The 20,682-nt window shown below is 43.7% G+C and overlaps 1 protein-coding gene and 1 long non-coding RNA gene across 7 annotated transcripts in view; one reads left to right on the top strand and one right to left on the bottom strand.

Moving 5' to 3' along the window:
- Nucleotides 1-20,682, top strand: part of chst11 (carbohydrate (chondroitin 4) sulfotransferase 11) — a 35,608-nt gene that overhangs the window by 6,521 nt on the left and 8,405 nt on the right. For 4 of the 6 annotated variants that reach the window (XM_088406953.1, XM_088406952.1, XM_088406951.1 and 1 more), the window contains exon 2: nt 18,905-18,990. In XM_088406953.1, the coding sequence (XP_088263079.1) occupies nt 18,905-18,990 (86 nt within the window). Of the gene's footprint in view, nt 1-3,236; nt 3,379-18,904; nt 18,991-20,682 lie in introns of those variants that run through there. The other 2 variants (XM_088406955.1, XM_088406956.1) reach the window with 2 other exon arrangements.
- On the bottom strand, nt 439-4,274 carry LOC148405442 (uncharacterized). Its single transcript, XR_015864288.1, has 4 exons — nt 4,072-4,274; nt 3,789-3,886; nt 2,569-2,770; nt 439-2,382 (listed from the first exon to the last, which is right to left on the bottom strand). It is a non-coding gene; the product is annotated as an uncharacterized LOC148405442 (long non-coding RNA).

Below are 20,682 nucleotides of genomic sequence, written 5' to 3'. Positions count from 1 at the left end.
CTGGCGTTTAACAATCCTCAGAGCTTTTAGAGACAAAAGCGGCATGGCCGAAGACGAATAATGAGCGTGCCTTGGGAAAGAAAGAAAGGGTCCGCCCGTGGAATCTCTCCGGGGAACTCGAAATTCCTCACCCTCGTTGCCCTGTTGCCGCATCGTCAGCTGTAACTTGACAGATAGGGTCGGCCTGGGTCGGTATCGTCAAACACCATATGACAGTCATCGCAATTAACTGTCCAGCAAGCAACTAAAATTTAATGACATAAAAGGCTAAAAAAGACGGACAAACAGACTCTAAACAACATGAAAGGACACTGAAAATAATTGATGGTACCCCTGTAAACCTACAATTTTTATTCCTTTATTGTCTTACTTTTATTATGCATCAATCGAAAAACTTGCGTACAGTGACAATTTCATTTTGACCGTCTTGTCCCGTCTTGGAAGTTCTGTTTGGGCGATCCTCTTTCTGTTTTCCTACCCGGCTGTGCCGCTAAATCCCACATCTAAGATCGCGGCGCGGTAGAGGAGTGATGAATCCGTCAGTTTCCCAGCATCTCCATTCATGACTAATCCATGCAGATTATCAAGGCTCCAGCAAGCACATTAGTGATGTGCTCCTCCTTTATAAATGGGACTTTTCATGTTTTGTCTGCTGTTATCAAATTAAGTTCATTTAAGTGTAAATTACACACCATTGAATATTATTGTAACTATCTGTTGGAGTTCAAACAAGGTCAAAGGTGTTAGTATAGGGACAACCACGCCATATTTGCACTACATTTTAAAAGGACAAATTTGACATCTTGTGCAGTTCAGGCATTACATAGCAGATGGTTGTTTTTTGGGACGGAATGGCGGGTGGTCCTCAGTACATCACAAGCGGTGACATTATTGATGGCAACTTGCCCAGTCAGCAATGTGTAGTCCGCTCCTCGGCGTCTGCCCCCAAATTCCTCGTAAAATTGCAGATTAGCTTCTTTCGTGCACATTTTCCAAAATAGCGAAGAAGCCGGACTGCATCTCAATTGCTTTTGCCGGTTCTTCATTTGCTGTCCAGTCGGGTAGCTACTAATGAGTATATTAATTATTCATCAGTCCTTCAGTGATTTTTTGTTATTATTATTTTTTAATCAAAGTTTTCATTTGCATTCCATTACCCCAAAACAGGACATTTTCTCAAACTGACAGTGCAGAAAATGAAAATGATTTTTAAAAGATTCAATAGCTGGTTTGCTCCATAGCATGTTGAAATAACTAAAATATTCAACATCACGATCATAAAACAAGTTTTTCATTGATGAAAAAAATTCACAAATACTTGACAAAATCATCTGGCGGGCCAGATTAAACCCAGTCGCCGCCCGCGGGCCGTATGTTTGACACCCCTCATCTAAAAAGCTTCATTCTAAACGTTCTGTATGCGTCAGGGCAATTTTTCTGCTTGATTTTATTCGGCCTAGGTTTTCTCGCAAGCGGTCGTTAAGTCCTCGTGGTTGGCGTTTGCGCTTACCTTGCTTTCTCCGCTCACACCCGCTTGCGACCGTCTCGCCTTGAAGTCCGATAAATGATGCGTTTGTGTGTCTTTTTCTACACGCCAAAGTAAAAGACAGCCCGGGCGCGTCTCCTGCAAACACTGCAGAAAACTAACAGCGCTCATTAGCTATTTTTTACACCGGGCTAGTGTGACAAGCGACAACTAATGAGCTCCCAAGATGCGTTGTCATTAAGACTGATACTAAAAGACCCAGTTGTTAAATTAAGGTGAAATATTTCTTCCCTCCTACAGAGACAAGTAATGCTCTCCAATTTGCTGCTTCAATTGTTCCCATCAAATGCTTAACGATCAAATATGTCCGCCTTTTAACTCCATCTAATCACGAGGCTGACTTTAAGCATTTCATTGCGACATTTTGATCGATTTTATTCGCTAGTCCAGAAGATTGGTCGCCTCACGTCACGCGTTAGTTCTGCTGGAGAATTGCGTCACTGATAATGTACAATACTTAACGGCATACTACATTCTGCAAAGGAGGCACAACAACACAAAATAGATCGCTTCATGTTCCAATTAATTTGCTCTTAGTTTGAAAAGAAGTCTTTTCTGCTCCTGTCAGGGCATTAAATTTAGCAATAGGTTACTTTATGCTCCAGTTAATTTGCTCTTAATTTGAAAAAGCTTTACTGTTCCTGTCAGGGCATTATTACATTTATATTGCAGATAAGGTATCTATACTAACTTTTATAGATAATCTATAAGTGAGTGGTGAGTGGTGGAGGAGCGAAAGGTTCTCTCTTTCCTGGGAGGGGGCTATGCAAAGCACTGGCACACAGTCACAGGGTTGCAACAAGCGAAGGACTTCAGTTGCGCAATCTCGGCGGCAGCTGCGGGAGGAGTGGGAGATGAGATTGTAATCACAAAGTTTCCGTCGATAAGTATCGATTCACTTGTTCGGTCCTCGCCCCCGCAAAGTAAGTAAAGGGTTGCGAGTGTTGTCCATTAGCCACATTAGGGCATTAATAACAATCAGGCAGGGGGGGCAGGGCTATTTTTAGCCACTTAGTGTTTACCTCTGGAGGAGTGAGCAGGATAGTGTTGAAGTGTGCACGACTGCTCAGTATGTCGGGGACGAGGTCATACAGTTCGGATTCCCATCAACGTTTTCCGTAAAAAGGACCGAATTGAACGGCCATCACCTGAGACGCGGCGGTCGCACTGCCGCTGCGTGTTGACAGCGCCAGTCCTCAGCCGCCAGATGTAGTCGACAGCGCGCTGGAAGAGAAGTGAATCATGACTTTAATTAAGACGACGAGCGCCAGGCCACGTCTCATTAAACGTCTGCCCGAGAAACATTCAAAAGACAGTAGCTAGCTACTGGGAGGCGGAACAGACTAGCAGACTTTCCTCTTCAACTTTTATAAATGTGGACTTTTCCCACTAAGAACTAATAGACCCTTGGATACTTTTTAAGCTCTGATAAATGCCACCAGGCTTTGGTATTCAACGTCTGTGTCTGACCTGGTCGCATATTTCACATACTAGCGGAGGCGATGTGATATTTCCCACTTTATGTCTTTCATAATGTGACAAATCACATTTTATTGCGCCATTTACATGTGTTGGAAATTCCTGTCCTCAAGCTCAAACGCTTCCTTTTTCTATGCACGTAACGTTCCCGTCACGTCCATCTGTCCAGAGGTTTCTTTTTCCGACCGCGTTTCCAGCGCGGTTGTCCGGCGAATGAGCGGCTGCCGTCATCATCCCGCTTGCTGAGTCGGCGCCGCAGTCGGACGCTTCGGCGTCCTCCAAAAGGGGTCAGAGCGGACGTGTTGGCAAGAGACGAGCAGGCAAACTCTTATGACTGACTCAGCAAGCAGTGGGTACACACTAACACAGTGCTTTACTATAACGCCCTAATCAAGTGGATCTATTTATATTGAACAAAATTACTTGTCTTTGCTTTTAAAGCTCACAGACACATCTCTGTACAAAATTTCTATGTTTCTGACATGTTTCCGCCCCCCCTAAAAAACTGCGTCGCTATTCTCATGCTCTATCATTGCGTTTGTAAAATTCAAAACAGTTTGTTTACAGGCACGTTTTGATGTCAACTTTGTTTAATTTCACACTTTTGTGTTAAGACGGTAACCTGGAAGTACAGAATGAGTGGACCCCAGACAGACTGAATGCCAGCAAAATTAGTCCAAAAGTAATTTATTACAAAAGGGGCACGCAACACGTGAAAAACAACTGACGTTGCAAACATTTATGTAAAACAATCGGTACCAACCGTGTGAAGGGAAACAGAGCCAGTAGAAAGATGACGCCAAAACAACGATGGCGGAAAGCCAGCACTCGCAAAGACAAAGTAACAACCAAAAACTCCCCCTGCAGACAGGACAAATCATTAGGAACACGGAAATGTGACAGATAGCTTTTGCAAAGAAGCAATTCAAAGCTTGCTTTAAATTCTTAAATTAATTGATCGGAGCAGCTCGGTGGCGAGGCTCTAGAAAATGGATGGATAGATTAATTAATCGACGGATGTCGGAATAGCAGCGAAGAAAAAAAACCTGAACAGGGTGGAGAGGGTTGATTTATCTTCTCCCCTGATGACCCGCTGCCATTCTGCCGTTTTTATACACGTGGCAAATGTAATATACCGCAGCACATCCTCAATAATTGAACCGACCGACTGATTTCGACTGTCGGTCTAATCTGTTTGAAACTATTAATGCCGCCTGTCGCCTCCTCTGTGCCAGGAACGCATTTTGCCTTTGAGCTATGACGAGGACATTGTTTGCTTTCTATAGTGCCTTTCCTCTTTTGACTATAGACAGATGAATGTGACGGAAACAATCGCGGTCCTCCCACCATGTGCCGCGCAGATAGAGCTTTTTCAGGCTGCGTGCACTTCAGGCTGTTTGTCCAAGTGATGTCTATAGCGCGGGAAGCGCCTTTCTGATGTACATATGTCTCGAAGCGGATATTACATCTTTCCTGTAATCGCTCATTTCTGAGCATCGGCGCCTCGGTCAGGCAGGCCCCAAGAGGGGCTCATCCGTCATTCTCCATCCCATCTGTCTTCCCCTTGCGCGCTTACATTTTTATACACCGCACTTGCAGGATGCTCACCTGCTTTGGGAAATATTTATAAGGTGGAAGCAAAGAGAGAATTATGGAAGTCGGGGAAAAAGGAGGGAGGAGGGCGTGAATGCTCAAAGCTTCAACGCGGTCCTCCTCCCCCTTGGGCTGTTTGCAGCTCATTTTGCCCGCTGGATGGGGTTGCCATGGCGATGGGAGTAAGGACTACAAAGGGAGCAGACGTCCTGCCCGGCTGGGGTGTGTCCACGTTTGTAACAACAGACCTGAGTGAAAATCAATGAATTGATTCACTGTTTTTTTAGAATTTCATTTGTGGATGTTTTAAACTCCTGTTTCAGTGCGGGCGTCATCTTGAGACCTATAGTGCATTCCGCAGAAATTTTGCCATCGTAGCTATCAAAGGCCATCATCGATTAAATTGACCGAGGTGGAAGGAGTCATCTGTCTCCGAATCAATAAGTGTTTAGAGAATTGTTTAGAGACCTTAAGTCATCCAAATGGTCAAAATTGCAGGACTCTTTTATTCCTCCATGAGAGCAGAAAACTTGCATTGCATGGAATTAATCCAATTCATTGATTACAAAAAAGTAAGTGGCAGCCCGAAATAATCAATAGCTTCCGACTACAGTGTGAAATTGCGCCTCACTTCCTCATTTTTTATTTGTGCTTTGTTTGGCTTGATCTTTGTTCTTTTGGTGCCTCCTCTGGCCGCTGTTCATATTACATTTTGTGAGGAAGGACGGCGTGTATCAATTGGACAGCAATCAATGGAATTTTGGTCAAGACGATCCCTTGTGTCTTTTTGAAAATGGCCAAGTATGTGAAGACTCATCTCGTCAATAGTTCACACAGAAATCAGCGTGTCTTGCGGGGATAGGTTTGCTACAGCTTGATAATTCTTCAATCCGGAGTCAAAAAGTCTCCCCACAGTGCTTTAACATAGCTATTGTGCAAAACTGATTTCACGTCATGAAACTACCACTGTCCCTCAGTGCAGTCAGATTCGGTTCGTGGCGCTGGTGCGCAAAGCTCTTCCCTGCACAATTTTTTCCGCATTAAACACATTCGGAATGCTCAAAAGGAGCGTTACTTCTAATGTGGGAGAAATGGAGCGTAGCCTCAGCGCGAGTGACAACCCCGTGCTATCAGTTTGAAGCGGCTGATGACCCACTTACTTCTTTACAAGGCTTCAATTGGCACCGCTGATTACCTGCTGAACATTGGCTCAGGGGGCCTTGTTGCACATGTTTCATTTCGGCCCACTGATTAGTCTTCCGTCATTGTTGTATGTCCTCTAGCGGAGCCGGACAGCTTTATGCAAAGCAGTACAGCTTCTATTCCCTTTGCCGCAACACAGAAGAAACAATTGTTGTTCAACTACTGTTGCGCCATAATACTGCAACTGGTTCGTATTCTATAATTGAATCTTAAAGGTTTAGGGACCTTTTACATCTACCTGGAAATTTTCCATAGCATTATCAGGTCCCCACCTTCAACTGAATGTGAGTCACGAATGCATGTCTACTTAAATAAATTTGTGGGAGTATCTTCCTCTTTGACTGGCAACCACTCCAGTGCACAGTACTTGGCGTCTTGCCCGGACTGAGCCGGGATAGGTTCCAGCTCAACCATGAACCTAATGAGGACAAACACCGTCAAAAGCAGATGGATGGAGATTTTTATTCTCTCCACCTTGCTGTCATCGATCCTTTTTTTTTTTAATCTTGCTGTTTACGCCACAATCAAGCATGTCCGCACCTCTGATTTGAGGTCTAAATTGTGATGACGCGGACACATGTTTGCCGTCTCGGATCGATTTCCTCACGTTCTCCTGCCAAGTAGCCTTGGTCAGCTGACCGGAGGACAAAAGGCAGCTCCAGAAGCCCCCGTGCTGCGTTTCTTCACGTCTACAAGCTCGCGCGCAAACACTAACTCGCGGGCACTCAAGACCTATAATTTCCACCGCTGTCTATTTTCGGAGGACTTGCAGCGCTGGAAAAAACACAGATGCACTATAATTTAACAGTGCATAAACGTTGAGCTGCAGCAGGCAGCATTAAAGGTGTCCCAATGAGAGACGACTAGACAGGGAGAAAACGGTGATGTAAATCTTGTTCACGCTTGTGTTGGACCCGTCTGATTTGTGTAGAAAGCCCATACGTCCACGTATGATATAGGGAGTAAAAAAGTAGTATCTCCTCCAAATTCTGCTTTGTCTTAGCCGCCCAAAAAAAAAAAGCCAAAATATTCTGCTTTGCGGGGTGACTCAAGGGTCGACGCGACTATTTTCACAGTCTTCCTTCTACGGTATTATCCCGTCCTTGCATCATACCCGTCGAGTTCGTCTTTAGCTGCCGCATGCTGAGAAAGCAAAGCGCTGATCGCTTTACAAAGCGGCGAGGTAATTCCAAGGATAATGAAAGGGGCAAAAGCAATGCAAAGTTAAAAAAAGGTAATGGCTTGCTTCTATTGGCTTTATAATTGCTTTCCTGAAATGTGAAACGCAAACCACTGCTGGCCTCCATTGGGAATAATGGAGTACACGGCGGGTACTCGGGCGCATATGAGGGAACGCTGCCCGATAAACGACTTATTAAAACAATTGCCTTTCTGTGTCATACCGTTAACGAACAGACGTTCAATTTCCGCTGGCTCCGGCCTTCTTTAGTGGAGTTTGCATGTTCTCCCCTAGCCCGTGTGGGTTCTCTGTGGGCACTCCGGCTTCCTCCCACACTCCAAAACCATGCATATTTATATACCCGTGTTTCATAAATTTATGAAGATCGCATCAATGATATGCATATATTTAATTGTGGAAATCTTAAAATAGCACGATTCGATTAATTGCGGAAGAAAGACGTTATAGGACGCTGCCACAACTTGATGACCGCGAAAAGCACAATTGTTCTTGAAAGTGACACACCCCATCCCATACCACAATCCCAGCTGCATGCACCACTACTTTCCATGAGTGCACGTGCTAATTTTACAAGCCCAAACTATATGCTCCGGTTTTAACCCCCGTTATGAGTATGTGTCATTATACATTAGCCATACAGAAGAGTCTCATTCATGCATGAGTTATTACCGTAGACTATATATAAAGCACTCTTGCGTTCTTTTCCCTGCTTGTTGCATAGGTCTCATCATGTGTTGGTTAGAAAATATAGAAAAGTTGAAAATGAACCCCCCCCAACTTGCTAACTTGACTTTTGGCTATTCATCTTGCAAGTGGCTTGCATCCAGAGATTATTTGGGATGTAATCTGCTGATTTTTAGCGCTAAAATAAGAACTTTGTTGCCGCCCGAGGAGCTCATGCATTTTGCATTAGTTGGGGTTTGTTTATGCGACATTTCTCCATTTGATTCAAACAAAACGGCCTGTGATCACACAGTCACTTACAAGCTCACAAAGCTCCCGCTAACATTATTATGAGACCGTTATTAGAGCAACAGATGCAATACAGAGCAAATATTTGTCACGCCTAGATTCTTTATTTTCTGGATAAGCTTAATGGAGTATTTAAAGCTGGAAACTTTCATTTGCGATATTTGAAGATTCTATTTCTCTTTCCACAAACTATACACTTGTTTTTTTTTTTTTTTATTGTCCTCAAAGAATGCCTTTTAATTATGCTGCAGAGCACAAACCAGGACTTGAAAGAGAATATCCAAAAATTTCGGTTTTATAACCCGCGTCAATTTCAAAGAGGGTAGAACAAAGTTAAGTGCGTGTTTGGCCCGGCTGCCCCTGAGCAGCCGGCTCATTCCGCCGCTCGCCGTCGCAGAGCTGATGCCGTTTCCATTTACCTCGTGCTTTGCAACGGACCGATGCCCGCTTGACCCTTCGATCGCATCCAAGGGCTTGCGGATCTTTGAATCCCTCCTTTTCTTTCTGCCGCTGAGCATGTTTTTCTGGAAAATCAATGGCGTTCCTTTTCGCGTCAACCGCATTGACGTACAGATCTGTGAAAGTGGCCAACCCCCACCTGAGGATAATTTCTCAAATCGAGGTTGACCAGGTTTTGTTTTGTTGTCATTTAGATGGTGCTGTATAGTAGTTAGGCAATTTCCCCCGCAGGGGATCAAAGTTTGAAACTCCATTGGAGCTTTGCCGATGAATGTTTTTCTCCTCCCTCATTCCAAAGAAATACATGTCAAAGTGAAATAAAAACTCTACTCTGTCAGTATGATCGGTATCGTGGACCGTGGCTGTTCAAAATGTCATTTCGTGATAACAACAAAAAAAAAGTGAAACAACTTTGGATGAAGTGTGAAAATTGGCCGCGTTGGCACGTAATCCATTAAAGTAAAAGATTGAAAGATTAAATCAGTAGCGCAGTAATTCAAAGCCTCGCTGTAGTGATCCTCAGAGACACATCTGAAAGCTTGACTGTGGAGGTAAAATATACCCTAACCGTTTTTTTATTTTATTCTCTGCCGGGTCTCTGTGGACTCTGCCTTTGTGGTTTACCTAAATCAATCTTTTCTCCTTTCACCACCCTGTTTTTCGCTTCTAGATTGCCAAGCCATTTTGCTTTTTTTTTTCCCTCCACCTCTAAATTTAGTCCCCGAGGCCAGCCATGCCCCTGGAGGTTTGTCTGAACTCCTCCTCCCAACATCAAAGCCCTTTTATCACATGCAGGGGCCGCGCCCCATCGGGGGCTGGGATATTGGCTACACAATACACACCTCATGCAATTTAGAAAAATGTACTTGTCAACTTGTCAGGTTAGTCAAGTTTTTTTCATTCTGCATCCTATAGAAAGGACGCTTCTGTCAACAGCAGTCCGCCTGTGTTTGCACTTTATGATCATATGCAGTTTGCTTGCTGTCACATAAGATGGATTGCTTCGGAACATGTGCAACAATTGTGATCTGCAGACCAATTGGGGGCTTCCTTCTCCCAACTTGTCTTCGTTTGGACCCCGCAAACACAACTGCATCGCATCTGCTGCACTTTAAATGGCTCCACTCTTACAATACCATCGTGACTTTGTGCGGTATAGAAACGCGGATGCCGCGCAAACAAAATATGAACAAAATCAAGGTGAAAAGGTATATTCAGGTGACACGGCAAGTGTGAGAGAGTGTCTCAAATAATGCTTCTGACAAACATACGAACACACTCCTGCTTTGTCAGAATGTCATCAGATATTTTACACTCTGCCTTTTTCTGCTGACTCTGGCTTTCCACTCCAATCCACTCCACTCTCTCTGGGTGACTCCCCCACTGGTCTTGAAAGGCTCACTGTAGGCACACGCACCCACTGACGTAGATGAAGGCGTTGTGTCAACAGCGCGGGGATGAGGCCATGACGTTGACTGAGCGCCGTCAACCCTAATGATTTTAAATCTTATTGTGTCAAGGCATTATTCCTATACGGTTGTACTTCTACTTCGGATATGAATGCAAGTCACTTGTTGGCCTTGAAATGGTGCTGATGCGTTGGTGATGAGTGCAGAGAGCGACACCTTTTTAGGATGTTTAATTTGTCATGCAAAGTGCTTCCTGTGTGATATCATCCCTAAAGTGCTCGCGACTTGCCAACAGCGCAAACGTCAGACGCGGCATTTTCAATAAAGGGGAAAACTTGTTTGCAGAAATCTTCAAACTTTTCTATTAGACAGTTATGCTTGGCAACGCAAATTCAAACATGCTGACTCTCCTATTATACATACGTTATTCTCCTTCATAGCGAATAGTTTTCACTGGGTTCAGAGGCCGCCCCAGTGCACCGTCGGAGGTCTAGATGAGACAATTCACGTCTCCGCAGGATGCGCCGTAAAAGCGCTGTGAGTTAATGTTTACTCAGCTCTTGAGCATAAACTATTTTGGCGATGGTTGGTCATATAAGTTGCTGAGTGGTGCAGTTTAGCTACAGTTTAATGAGGGTTCTGTAATATAAAAATGACTGTCTCCAGCAAGCTCACAAAATACATTCATCCAACCATTTTTCTGTGTAGACCATCTCAGCAGACCTTTGAAAGGTGCGCTACTCTGCAGATTAATTAAGGTTAAGATTAATGTTGATTGTTTTGTCAATGATTTGATAAATGGGTTAAAACAAAGCTGGTTTAATTTCCATCCCATGATACAAAAACTGCACAACTGCTTCAAATTAGGGCGCGAAGGTTTTTCTCTTTCCTGGTAAGGGGCTTTGCAAAAAAGAATTGAGACGCACTGACTTATAAAAAGCTTTTCAGGCAGCAATTTAAAATGCAAAATCATTGCAGCATTTAAAAAAATTATGCATTTGATTGATTGACTGATTTTGATGTGTTCAATCCAGGGTGGCCCTTGCATCCTTCATTTCTCTGTATGTGGTCCTTGGGTGAAAAAGTTTGGATACCCCTGGTTTCAAATGTAGCCCTGAAACTTAAAAAAGAAATAGACAACCCCCGCCTGGTAGATTTTATTCATGAGAGTCATTGATAATAATAGATAAACAAATGTCTTTTTTAAAAATGAAAAAAAAATCCAAATTCCGCATGTAAGTCCTTCATTAAGTCGTGAATTACGATTATCTCTGGAGAGAAAAGTCTGCCTGTGTCGTTACCAAAGCCTTGTTGTTATGTATGGGGAATCGGGGGGGTGGGCGGTGGGGGTAGGACAACGCTCCCTCATTAAGTTATTGCAATGCATTCGGGTTATTACAAAGCTTTGTGTCGGAAAATGTAGCGGTGATTATGAGGGGGAGTCTGCACCCGTCTGGGTATTAAGCAGCATGCTTTTTTAATTATCCTCCAATCACTGTGTCTAATTAGTGACAGTAAAACCCCAATTGGGGCTCAAAGGTCAGGCTCACAGAGAGGCACGTCATAAAATGCTTTATGTTTGATTCCGCTCACCCGCACCCAGACTTTTTAGAACACTCCCAGATTAGCACAATAGATTCATACGATGGTGATGAGTTTGTCAGCAAAATGAAACCGTGGCTCCTATTTCTATAAATGCAAGCGTGAGTAATTTTAGAGGACAATTACAGGGACAATCAGGAGGTTTTTGCCACAAACAGGACCGTGCATGTTGACATTCTGCAAATAGAAACGCTGCATTTTTGTGCTGGGTCTAGGACAAAGATGATTGTGAAACTATGTTGACGCTAAAATGACACAAGACTATTTACATCATCGGAGAGCCAATGTAAGCACTCAAGTCAGGGGTAGAATTATTTTCTGATACCCGCAGAAACCGTTGTAATATCTCACTTACCCCCAGAAGTACTTTTATGTATCCATTTGAGAAGCATTTATCCCATTTTTCAAGCAAAATGTGAGAAATTGTGGTTTCACCCTGGAATAAGCTTCCCAACAACGGCGTGACTCATGAGTCTTTTCTTGGGCATAGCCTCAAACTACTTTGATGCACGCTGTGCCTCAAAGCAAGGACACTGTGATGTAGTTATTAATTCACAATAAGGTGGTCTTGACCTCTTTTTACTGCAGGTTTAAGGATTTGATGGCTTCCAAGCTCTGCGGAGCATCTATCAGCGGGAGCAGTGTTTCAATCATCCCTCGGGCTCTAACGTTAATGTCGATCGGTTAATGCTTTGAGTGAAGAATGACTTGGTCAAGCGAAGGTGACCTTGTTTAGAAGGAGCTAAAGGGATTACTTCAAGGTGATGATGTGCTTTAATCGTCTTGATAAATGAATTGTTATTGTCTGCATCCGTTCGTCTATTTCTTACTCGGATTAGCCTCTGTTCCTTTTATACCGTTATGCTTTGTTTGAACTGGTGTTTCATCATTTCAGTTATAGTATCACTGAGCTGGATCGCCTCTTTACCATATTTAGCTTGTAGGCTTTTAACTTGATGCTTATGACATACCAACAATCGACAATTTGATCTTTTATCGCCGTTGGGGCCAAATATAAAGCGCACAGAAAATATAAACTCACCAGGTTAACTATCAGGTGGGACCAGTCTGAGTTGATAGAAAAATTGGACGGGCATCGACCCCTTAGGTAAACAACACACACAAAAAAATCTATAGTACTCTCTCTCAGGATTATCGGCTTTCCCCATTTTCTTCTTTTTTTTAAATCCAGCACCGGCAGCAATGGTATAAATCACACAACAAAGGCTATGGATTAGCTATAAAACTTCATGGCTGAAGAAAACCGAGAAAGTAGGCCGATAAAGTTTTCTGTGACTTGTTTTCATGGTCATGTTCAGAGATACAGCAACCATCAAGTCGATTAATGGACTCATACAACTTTGATCACTGTAATTCCCCAAACAAATGCACACTTTTTTCCCCAAAATGAAGTTCAATAGTATAGGTGCGTCCTCTAAATGCTAACTCAAAACTTCGATTTTTTTTTGTTCCACATACGTTTTGACGCACAGGCGTGCATTTTTATATCGGCTGTATTCTTACTTACAATAATTACCGTAACGAAGCCTTTACAGAGAGGAAGTCTGATTTTCATCGGTAAAATTGAAGAACGATACATGTTTTGGGGCTGTGTTGCTTTCAACAGAAGCCATTTTGTATATTTGGCGAACGTACTTTTGACTTGCACGCCAGCAACGAGTCCTTTTAGCCCGTCCTTCCTTAAAGGAATCTCTGGGCTTAGAACTCATGAATTACTCACAATCTCTCTGCAACCGAGAGCATTTTTTTTTTTTTTTTTTTTTATCTCGCGTTAGATGTTTTATGCATAAGGACCCCCAAGTACCAGCGCGGAGGACCGGGGAGAACTCCAATGATTTTCCCTTTGAGTTGAATTAAGTGTTACTTCACTCGGCACACCCTTCTCCCGCGACAGCTTGACTTGTCGGCTCAGTCAAGCCACGGGGATCGGATAGCGCTTCTTCTTCTCCATTCTTCACTTCATTCTTCAGCGAGACACGCAATGTGTATGTATGACTGAAAATGCTCGAGTGAGTTCAATGGGGGCACTACCTCGTTTGGATTCACCCTTGGCTCTCATGACCCCCTGCAGTGTCTGCATCACGCAGTCTCGTTTTTTTTTTTTTTGCGCCGTCTGCTCCGCTCCCAGCAGCCAGCCGCCTTGTCTCATGTGACTCTTCCACGCTTGAGCACCTTCTGACTGAATCGACTCACGCTTGACCGCCTTTCGACCGCTCCCCCGTTCGCCACAAAGGCATATTTGTGTGAGTGGAAGTACTCCAGCAGAGTGGCGGAACGTAAGCCGCCCATAGGGCGCACTTTCTGTAATCCATCAAAATTCTTGTTCCTTCTCGAAATTCAATCAATGAAAAAGTTTCTCGTCAAACTTTTCCAAATATTTTTTTGCAAGTCTGTTCATATTTGTATTTAGTTGGGCCTTTTGGTGGTAAAATTCACGAAATACAAGAACCGCGTTCGAAGTAGGAATTTTACGACTAATTATACAAATTATACACTGGGATAATGATTGCTATGTGTATTTTATAATCCTGAGGTCATTAGTAAATGTATCCTTCTCTGAAAGTGTAAAAAGAGGGCAATTGTACGCTGGTCGATGCGTCTACCGCGTGTCCCAAGTTTTCCAAGCATCTGCGGTCCTGTAAGGCTGACTATTGGCTGTGATTCAGCGAGTCAGGCAGCGAGTGGGCAGCTATGTCTTCGGAGTCCTGGGAAAACTTGGCGGTGATGTCACGTTCGAGACTAGACAGAGGGTTTTTTTTTTTTCCAAGTGTGCAAGATGAAAAGAACAGATGCTGGATGTGCTTACTCACTTCAACGCTTTCTATCCAGACTAGTTTTAGGGCAGGTGGCCCTCATTTTCGGAGGACGGGGTCACCTCCGACATCTGTTCAAGATCCTCAATGAGTATTTCCATTCGGAAAACCATTCATAGATGCCTTTGCCCAGTTCATCTATTTCAAATTGCCACACGGAACAAGTGCAATAACAATAATGAAGTCCCTCTAATGTTAAATGAAAGAAAGCTCCAGGCGGCGATGGACAGAGGCCGTTTGATGGACTCCAACTGGCCTCCCCGCTCACACGCTCGACTTGATCTCCGCACGCCTCTTTTTCGGAGCAGCTCAGCTGGCACGCCTGACGTGTTTAACAAGCCCGAAATATCCAGTTTGGTCCAGTCAACCACTTGTGCCACAAGATGTACTGGTAACGCCGCCAGGCTTTTTTTGGGGGGGGGAAATACGCTTCGAAACAACAAAATCAAAGTCAGCTTTTATTGTTCATGTTTTCCAGTGGGGAGCTTTTTATACTTGCGTGACAGTTTTCTACAAATCCACCCTAGGAAATTACCTTTTTTTTTTTTTTTTTTTTAAATACTCAAATTTAAAACCCCTCAAGAAATTTACTTTTTTTTCCTTCAAGTGAGTCTTTTTCCATAGTTGCAGGAATAACTTTAATGCACTTTTTTGGGGCATTTTAAACCCACCATAGAGAAATAAGAAAAGCAGTTATGGGACATAATTTTGAATGCCCCAAAATGCCCCTTGAGTTGCTCTTCTATTTTTTTTTTCAGCCTTTAAAATTTGAATCCTGATATAGATGGTCTGATATTATTAAGAAGAAGTATACAACATACATTGACAATGAATCAATCATCAAAGTAATCAACAATTTTCGAAGTTATCCTTACAAGGGTCACAGGCGCCTATCTCAGCGGCCTTCGGGCATTAGGCGGGGGACACCCTCAACTGGTTACCGGCCACACAGGTGGATTTGAACTGGGAGGGGGACATGCTATTCACTGCGCCACAAGCGGCCTGTGGCGTTCATCTTTTTTAGTAAATATTTTCTTTTGTCTTCTATGACAGCAGTAACACGCCTGCTTGCGCTTACTTGTTGAGAGTGGCGCTAGCTCTGACTTAACCTGTGGGATACGTTAACTGATTGGCAATTATTCCATGGAATCTGCGATGGAAGTGATCTGATCGAAAACAGTTGGACTACACGGCGGCTTGTGAACAGGTGATTAGCGCTGAGGCCCAAATTGCTCATCTCCTTATCATCATTAGGGGGATTAGACCCGTGCTGCTAAAATTCACCGGTTGTCTTCAATGCGAGTTATGTTATGCCAACATATTTTGCTATTTCTAGGCGACGGGCTTAAAGTGGCAGCGGCTGCCAGCGTTTAGTCTCAATCATCACATTGATGTGCGTGTGGCACAGCGCGAAGTGGCTCTCCGCCCTGTCCCACTCTCTAGGTAAGATTAGTCACAAATTAATCTCCCTCCAGAGGCCCATAATCCTCCGCTGATAGATGGCGGCAGATGTTGCGCGTGATTGCCCGGTCCTGACTGAGCATGGTCCCCCCCCCAAGCATAAGAGCTAATTGCCCTGATTCAATACATTTAGGTTTCAGCATCATTAGTTAATGAACATACCGGTAGTTTAACCCCAGCGGGGAATTTTGAGCCAACTCGGGCTTTTTGATGTGTGATATCAAAGGAAAAGCATACGAAAAAAAACATTAGGAGGCTAAAATAGTAGATGGATTGTCAAAAGATGTAGACATCCTGTCGTCCCTTCTAAAATTTGACTGTGATAGGATGCAGCCGCACACTTTTAGCAAGCAAGGTTTTTTAGATTGATTGACTGAGATTGACTGAAAATAGTAACAAAATTTGGAGAAAAAGTTTGAATTCAAATAATAGCAAAACCAAAATGTTCTATTTCTCTTGTTTGGACAGTTCTGCTTCTTTCTGGGCCCCATGCCTAGATGAATGTTGCGTCATAGATTTCCTTCATTTATGGCATTTTGCCGTCGTTGTTACTGATAGACGGCGCTCATGACGGGCTGCCATTTCTTTGTCCTTTCTCCTTAAAGCCAAGACACACGGGCAGTTAAGGTTTTATGGTGACGCCTGCCCACCACTGACCTTGGCGGGTGCCGTGCCCCTCAGCAGAAGAGCAGTTCTGTGGGACGCAGCATTCATTTTTACGAGGACACGGACGTTGCTGGACGCCACCCAACTTTTTGAAAAGCTCTAATAAATTGAAAGGGGAAATGTTTTCGAGCAACTTCAGGGGAAAGATGGCAGGAAAAGTGGTAGATAGAGTCATGTGATGGGCATTTTTTTTTTTTTTTTTGAAAATTTCATGAGCAGGTGCAGGTTTAAGCACAGCGAGCCAAGTGATCCGGTTTCCATGGTTACCCTATTTTTTGGTTACTATTAAATAGATGCCAAATCAGTAGCAAGTGCAATATAAAGGGCAGATTAGGCAGCGCCACATTTTCTTCTGTTTGCGTGCAATCCGTGGTTGAGTGTGCGTGTACCTGGCGGCGCCTGCTGAGCCTCAACATATTTGAATTGTTTGTTTGCCAGCCATGTTTATGCACACTCATGTTTGTGTGCAAGCAGGGTTTGCTACGCTTGTTTTGAGAACAAAGGGATTACAAAGATGAGCCCCCCCCCCCCCCCTCCCATGGGGCATTTACAGGAGGAACGCAAGCCCACCCAGGAATTGGCATTGACTGGCATATTGGTTGAAAATAACACTTTCAGTTGACGAAAATAGATATTTTGCCTCTATAGCCATGTAATTGCACACCTTGGATGCTTGAATGTCAACTTTTATTGGATTATTACGGCGCATCATTGCAGGAATTCGTCCAGGGCTTCAACTCACAATTCTTTTTAACATCATTGTTTTTAATCATATGGATGATTCTGTTTTCACAGAAATCTGAGAGTATTTCCTGTGGGGAAGTAGAATTTTTCACGAATTAGACAATTTTATTTCTTGATTAATTTGGTAACCAATTAGGGAGTTATTTAATTAATTGAATTATTTAAATGCTTAGCACGTCCGTGTCACAGTTCAGGGACCAGAGTTCAATCCAGCTGGCTCCGCCATAGCTGTGTGGTTTGCATGTTCTCCCCGAGCCCGTGCGGGTTCTCTCAGGGCACTCCAAAAACATGCATTTAAAAAATGACTTTTAGCATTTTCGGTCATCTCGCGACACCAATACTCATTATGCATGCTTCTACCTCCGGCTCGTTGGTAATTTAGCATGCCGGCGTGGACAAGTTTGCATGTGTTCTGCATGCGCAAACGTCGCGACGGCGCCGCGCGGCGCTCGGAGGTGACACCTTCAGGCAATTCAGTCCGTTCCCTGGGGTTTGGACAAATGGAGGTCGGCTCCGCGCGGAGTCACAATCATCCTCACCTCCGAAATTCATCTCGAAAACTCACAAGCTTTTTAAGCTTGAATCACCACAGGAAAAATAGGCGGACTTTGGCAGGCGACGCGTGCCAATCGCGAGTGGGCGCCGAGGCACAAGACACATTTGCATGTTTGCGGTCCACAAATTTGTAAATTGACAGTCGAGCGCACCAGCAGGTGCGTGGAGAGAGCAAATATAGAATCCTCGAGTGTGTGACGCAGCAGATGCGCGTATGAATTTGAATCATGTCCTACTTGCTTTAATTGCTTTTCGACGCCAGCCGACATATCAAATAGGTTACGGTTCAGAGCGTGACATTATTTGTTCACATTATTTACGACGAGGCCGCACGGTTTGGGTCGGGCTGGAATTACAGAGAAACGCGGCGTTGGATTTTCACGCCATTGGCACACTTGCGATCGAAAGAAAATTGAGCCGTAAACGTTGGCCCTGATATTTAGTTCAACCCTATAATCAAACTTGCGGGTTCCCCATGAGTGACGTTTCCTTCATCCTCCCGCAAGCCAAAGGAAAAAGTTCCAAGCTGAGGTCTCCGACAGAAACGCGAAGCGAGTCAGCTTAACCGATGGCGATCTACTGATGGAAACGCGTCCAGAAATGTGAATGCGCATCATTTATTATGCAGGTGTCTTGATGGGAGCAACATATGCTCATCCATGAACATGAGCACTGTCTAAAAAAAAATCTTTGGAGGCTCATTAATGGATTATTTTTTCCTTCTGCATCAGCCATTGATGTTTTTCCATCAGAGAGGGTTATCTATCTATCTATCTATCTATCTATCTATCTATCTATCTATCTATCTATCTATCTATCTATCTATCTATCTATCTATCTATCTATCTATCTATCTATCTATCTAGAGTATTAACAGGCTGTTAGATCTATCTATCCATCCATCCATTCATCCATCCAGCTGTCTATCTATCTATTTCACAGGTGTCAAACTGAAGGTCTGGGGCCCAGATCCGGCCCGCCACCTCATTTGATGTGGTCCGCCAAATGCAAATCGGGACTTCAAGTTTCTGGCGAAAATAGCAATAGTTATTCAGAAAAGTACGTTTAGACAAGTGAATAGACTAAAATCGGATTTGATTGTCCCCAGGAGTGTACTATTGTGTCCCCTGGCGTTGCAAAGTCCCGGAATCTGATTTGGTGTCTCCCATATGCTTTGCAGTCATGCGCAGGAACCCTTTTGTGGCGGAAGGCTGCTGCGGGAAAGGCTCCCGCAACGCCCTTCAGGAGCTCTACAACCCCTCCCAGGTAGCAACACTTCCGCTCTCACCTCATGTTTCCGACGTTTGTCTGTCTCCCTTGACCTTGGTCCGCTCTCGTTTGTTCTCGCCACCCTTGGCCATCTGTCAGGTGACCCTACAAGGCCCCCGGCTTTCCGTTAGTTAAATTCATGAATGGATTTCACAGGTAGATGCCTCTCTGAATAGCATATATGGCTAATGGCTAGCATGAAAATAACCGGTGAATCCAGTGAAAAAAAAACAAAAAAAGCAATGAGCACACTATACAAAATATGTTGCCACAGTATCCAAAAGCTGTTCAAACATCTTCCCCCCACTTTGAACGTAAGATAATTAATATGTCAAGTCAAGTTTGTTTGTAGACACGCACGCAAATATTATCAGAGTAATCATCTTTTCGTTGAATCAAAAAAAATACATCTGCGCACACCTGCTTTTATTTTGAAAAACACTGAACAACAGTTTTGCCCTTTTTATTTTCAATAAAGGGATGCCAGTGAGAAATTGGTTTTTAATCTGTCAGTTGATTGACGTGAATCGATCACGATAATTAGCGTTATTTGCGGCCCTAAGCGGTGTAGTCGTCATTGATTTTTTTCCCCTCTCTTCGCTGTTCTTTAAAAAAAACGCCTGTAGAGTTGATCGATTCCTTTTGATTGCGACGGTTTGAAAGAACTCCGTTGACATTGTTTATTATGGCTGACATTTTGTGCGAGCGCTCACTTGTTCGCCGCAGCGTCTGACGGGCAGAGAGCCCAAGGTGATGCTATCGCAATGATGGATCGGATCCGTTTTCCTCGTGGCGTCACCATCACGCGGCGCTCTCCAGAATAGCTCACATTTTCTATTGTTCTGTTTTCTCCCCCCCCTTCGCCGGTCATTTATCAAAACGGTGCGGTATTGTGACGGGGCGGGGACGGAGACGGGACCAGGGGCGCCCGCCTCGGCTTTATTTTCAGCGCGGGGTTTTTTCCACACGCCTTGGCCCATGTGGAGTCCCATTGATATGCTTCCGTGTGTGCACAGGAAGGGGATTTGGCTGCGGCCAGAGTCAATTTGAGCCGGGCGCTTGAGGTCAGGAGAGAGGGATGTTTGTGTCCGCGCGCGCGCGCTCATACGGCTTTGTGAGCATCACTTTGACTTAGAGGATGCCAGAGGGAGAACATTTTTCCCCGAGCGCAGAGGGTTAAGGGAAAGATAAAGATTTGATGTAGAGGCGGACTTTATTAGGGGAATTAAGTAGTGCAATTAGGAGAGTATACAAATATTTCATCTACTGCAAGGATGGGGGAAGTTTTGTGCTTCTAGGGCCAGGCTTCTTATTTTATTTTAGATTTTATTGATTTGAGGTTAAGAAATAATTGTTTTTGTTTGTTTTTATGGAACAGTTGTTTCTATTTTGTTCATTACGATTAGAGGTGCCACAATTTATCGACAACGAATCAAGAATAAAATTGATAGTTTTTTATATATTCGTAAAACTTTATGCATCTAAAATTGGCAAAAATTGTAGAATTTTCATCTGTGTTTAGCAGTTTGTATTAGATTTCTTTCGTGCGATAGACCTGTCGTTGTATGGTATGAACTTATGCTTTTATTTTGGAAAATCTTCAACATTTTTGTCTTTTTTTCTGACGTTACAGACCAATCATATCAGCAAATCCTATAATGTACCAAAAATATAATATATACAGTATAA

Source organism: Hippichthys cyanospilos, chromosome 22 (assembly GCF_059441005.1).
Source record: "Hippichthys cyanospilos isolate Australia breed blue-spotted pipefish chromosome 22, RoL_Hcya_1.0, whole genome shotgun sequence".
NCBI classification, from domain to species: domain Eukaryota; kingdom Metazoa; phylum Chordata; class Actinopteri; order Syngnathiformes; family Syngnathidae; genus Hippichthys; species Hippichthys cyanospilos.
Note: the sequence above shows the minus strand (reverse complement) of the source record. Positions and strands in the feature narration are given on the sequence as shown.